The sequence below is a fragment of the Myotis davidii genome, unplaced genomic scaffold (assembly GCF_000327345.1).
Source record: "Myotis davidii unplaced genomic scaffold, ASM32734v1 scaffold240, whole genome shotgun sequence".
NCBI lineage: Eukaryota > Metazoa > Chordata > Mammalia > Chiroptera > Vespertilionidae > Myotis > Myotis davidii.
In genome coordinates, this window is record NW_006292334.1 from 3,022,995 (window position 1) to 3,027,796 (window position 4,802).

A 4,802-nucleotide genomic window follows, 5' to 3' on the forward strand; every position below is an offset into this window, starting at 1 on the left:
CTATGGAATAACTTTTCTTGCAATCTCTAAAGATATTGTTAGTGTTCAGTTTCCATGTTGGCTTAAGTTGTCCTTCCACTGAGATAGGAACTAAAAAACTAATGGCAACATTTTCCACAACTGGGAAGATAGATTCCACATGAACCCAAAGAAACACTATGCTTTGTTAAAAAGCAGAAAGTGTTTCTTTGTTCCTATTCCTAAATATGGTACACTGAAGGATATACACTCCACTTAAACACGTGTCCAGAGGTATGTTATTAATGGAACTTAATGGGAAGAACAGGCTGCAGGGGAATCAAATCTGTGTCATTCCTTTCTCACCATTCGCCATGGACCACATTTGTCTGTTTCTCCTTTATTTGTGTTTTCACTGTGGCCAAAATAAAGAACAGGGGACATATGGGAATTGTTTCCTTTCTTGGAACTAGCCAGATGGAAAAGTGCAGTCAAGATGGCTTACCTAAGAGGCAGAAAAATATCACCTACAACACCTGAGCCCCTTGAATTATAATGAAAACACATTCTGGAGTCCAGAGTAGTCCTTGCGTAATGACTCTAAGTGCCAGTCTCATTTTAATCACGAGACTAGTTTCAACAGTATGTATATATTTAACTGAAAGTTCAAAAATGGATGTTTTAAAAGCTGAAAAAAAAGACCCCCAAATTATTGGGGTCAAAAGTACTTTATAGAAATCAGGAAAATGTAGATAATGCCTTTTTTTTTCCAAAAAGCATGTCACAGAGATTTAAAAAGTGATGATGATTTTGTGAAAATACAGCATAAATGTACAAATTAATCAACCTACTAATCAATGATGTGACTACTATCTATGTAGACACAGACAAGGTTGGGCTGGAGAAATGTGAATAGTATAGAAGGAATATAAGACATGGCCTTTGCGCCTAATCAGAGATATAACCACATAAAGATTATAATGATAGGCACAATGATGGAGTTCACATTATATAGGTGTAGGGATTTCAGATTTTAGCTTCTTTCCCTCACAGCTTTAAAAAATGTGTATGTTTCATTCCTTCTGTAGTATTATTCTAAGCTGACTGCTGCTTTTTTCATGCCAGCTTTATCTGAGCCTCTGTTTAGAATTCTATACTAGTAACTTTCTGTGTCCCTGCTTGTCTGGATCACCTTGTCAAGATAATCATGTTTATCAGAAGTCCTAAACCTTTCTGTGTTCAGGACTACTTGAGTGTATTAATAATATTTGGAAGGCGCACTCATGGTTGTCATAACTAAGGTGTTTGACCACTCCATTCTGTCAATCGGTGTTTAGACATCTTCAGACTACCTCTAAGCTATATCATGTCAGGAAAATGCCAATCCCTAGTCATATCATCCAGCCACTGCTATTTATTTTGCATTTTTCTTCAACTTCTGGTTCTCTGCCCACCAAAAACATCTTCCAGCACTAAAATTTTCCATATTGTCCTAAGTTGGAAAGGTTGGTGATCCAAATAAGAGAGAGGAAAGCAAATGAGTCAGAGGGCCACAAAACATACATATAAAAATTTTCTCTCCAACCTCATACGCCAGATAGTCTCTAACTTTAGCATGTGTGAGCATTGTAGGGACACTCTTTGAATAGCTCTGCCACACATGACTTAAAAAATTATTTCCAAATAACATGCAATTGAAATAGGCCATATCCCTTTACTGTGTGCCAAGCAGTTAACCTGAAAGTCATCGGGGGTCTTTGATAGGATTCTAAGTATCCACGGTACTCCACAAATTATATTTTATATTGCATTCGCTTGTATGAGATTATAGCTGGATGCTTGAGAGGGCCCATCATTCACAGAAGATTCTTCAAGGATTCATTTACCCAAACATTGCTTAAGGACACCACTGATGTCTGCAGCGAGCGTCAAGCCAACACATTTGAGGAGACATTGATATAGAATATAGCAGAATAAGGGCTTCACAGTTTATAGAGCCAATGTATAATTCAGTTATTTTATGGCTAGTGGATAATTCTACTTTTACTACATTGACCTTCATAATCTTTACTCCAATCCTTTATGATTATCTTCTGACTTCTACCAAGACGTAGATTGACCAACCAATCAGGCAACAAGTTTAGATGGAGCCCCTCTTATAGGCCTAGCATGGAGTTGGCTCAATGATGGACCCAAAAATTACTGAGTCGCTGCTTACAGGTAACTCTGGGTGGGAACACTGACATCTACTCCTTTTAAGCCCCACGAGGGTAAGAACCCTGATTTTTGTGCCTCAAGTTCTATCTCATGTGTTGAGAGGACCACCTGGCAAATCATAGGAGCATAACGAACAATTATTAAATAAGTGAATTAAAGGCCTCGGGGGTCTGTACTATAAATGTTATAATGATAAAATGTCCACAGTGGCTGATTGGCCAAAGCTCTTACACATAGAGAAAACTGCTGAATAAAGGAAACAAGGGACCCAACTAAGAATGCATATCAATAAAGTGCAAACCAGCCTCAGGGAAAACTAACTGAAGTTTCCAACCTTTGTTTACACCTGATGTTGGCATAGAAAAGAACTCAGTTTAAAAGGGTGTAGCTGAAAGATCACTCCCCACCACATCCTTTTGTTTAGCAAGCAATAATGCTGCTGTAAAGGATCCAGAAAATGAAAAGCATGCTGCCCAACCACATGCTAGTATATTCATCATACTCCCTTCAATAAGTGTGAAGCAGACAAGCCCTTACCTAGATTTCAAGCTGATGAATCATCTGTCCAGTTTCACTAAACCTCAAGGGGCTGTTCAACTAAACAAGGGGCTGAAACCCCGTCAGCCTCCGGATGCATTTAAATAAGGACAGCATGTTAAAAGGAAGCAGGTGATGAGGTTTCCTGAGGAATCCCTAGTTGCTAAATGCATTAAAGCCTCCTTCAGTTCAGGGAAAAGAGGCTTTTGATCTCAAAAATCATGAGAAAATTATTTTGTGTGTATAGATGCTGACAATATCAGATAAACAGAAATATTAGCGATTTCCTATATTTAGGCCATCCATTTATTGAACCTGGGGTTCATCCTATTCCAAGATCCCTATGGAAACACACGCGCACACACACACACACACACACACACTTCGTCACACACATTAGAAGGAAGAAAATTCCTTCTTCTGGGGAAACCCCTGTCTTGGGAATACTTGGTTGTGCAGCCTCTGAGCCTGCATAGGGTCGAGCATACAAATGGTGCAGTGACTCTTTGGAAGTCACATTTGTCCCTGAAACTTCAGTCACCTGGAGACTGCATGCCTCATTGCCCGCAGCAGCTCAATCCTGACAGTGTAGGATGAGTTTAGAAATCTCATTGGAGCAACACAATTTGAATTGAGCGTTTAAACAGCACAGTATTTGGAGTGCTGAAATAACCATCCTTTGCAATGTTTGCTGATTGTGGACTTTTTTCTTTTCTTCTGCTATTATAATAATCTTGCCTTGGTTTGGATATTTTCATGAGAAGAAGATAACAGGGCTCAGTAAACTAGTACATCAGGTAGCTGCACATCCCCGTTTTCACACAGAGAAAATCCCTGCTCCTTTTGCTATGCCAACACACATACACACAGTTCCTGGAATCCCAACTGCATTGATACCCATTACTCTCAGACAGACTCACACAGGGCACTGAGACACAAACTCCCTACATGTCAAAATCAAGCCAGGCTGAAGATGCAGATAGGTGGATATGGCGTCAGGTGGATGTGTAATCAGTAATAAGAAATACATTGAGCCCCATAATGAAAAGAAATCCCCCAAATTGTTCAGGATTCCCCCTCCCCCTTTCCATTCACTGATTTATTAACCCTGAACAAAGATGTAATTGCAGGGTCTCAGTAATCATTTTTTTCCCCATTTTTTGGCATTTGTCTTGTTTGATTTTGAATATTCTTAGTATCTAGTCATACCATTCATTGCCTGTTTTCTTCACTCAGTTGCCCATCTTTTCCCCCCAAAATGAAAGAAGCATCAGCTTCTGAGTCTTAAAGATGAGTGAGACCTCTGCATTCTCTTTGCTTGTTTAGGGCAAGAAATGAAGTGCTGCCTCTTTAATTGGCAGAAGCATGCAGGAGGAGCATACCTTTAATTTAGTGTTGGGATACCTCACTTGCACCCTGGCTGTTGTCTTATTGGAGACGGCAGCCTGCCTGAGATCCTCTAGCACTGAAATAATATCATCCAGCACGCATTTCTTATCCTGATTTCTCAACACACACAGATGGGAAAAAGTATAATTATAGCCCTTGTGGTTCACCTTCATTTCCAGCACGGCTCGGTGGGTCTGCAGGATCCCCTCAGCATGGAGCAAAATATTGTCCCCGGGTGGGGAGAGGAGGATCACCCTGCCATACCTCCCAGGGGTGTGCAAGTCCGAATAGAGCTGGCTTTTGGACTGGTCCAGGGGGAAAAGGCTGCTGGCCAGGCTGCGCTCGATCTTGGCCAGGCTGTGGCTGGGAGCGACCAGGCGCTCCAGGTCGCTCTCGGGCTGGAAGTGGTTGAGCGCGCTGAGGCCGAAGGTGATGGTCAGGACTGCGGGCACGGTGAGGAAAAAGACGGGGTGCCGGCTCACGCACAAGCCCAGCCTGTGGCAGAAAGACTGGAGCCCTCTGCGAAGCACCTGCCGCAGTAGCATCCTCCACCAGATCCAGCTTGCAGGCGCTCCCGGCCGTCTTAAAAAGCACATGTGACACGTGTCAGCGCCGGGCGACCCGGGTCTCCCGCATCCCGCCCCCTTTGGGACCAAACCCCCTCCCCACCGCCGCCGCCGCCTCCCCGCCCCCCTCGGCGC

At 42.5% G+C, this 4,802-nt stretch overlaps 1 protein-coding gene across 1 annotated transcript in view; it reads right to left on the reverse strand.

The window, feature by feature from the left end:
• PTCHD4 (patched domain containing 4) overlaps window positions 1-4,725 on the reverse strand; it is a 166,799-nt gene extending 162,074 nt beyond the window's left edge. The window contains exon 1 of the mRNA XM_006765719.2: window positions 4,269-4,725. Coding sequence (XP_006765782.1) covers window positions 4,269-4,697 — 429 coding nt within the window. The 5' untranslated portion in view covers window positions 4,698-4,725. The remainder of the gene's footprint in view (window positions 1-4,268) is intronic.
• Window positions 4,726-4,802: the final 77 nt, after the last annotated feature.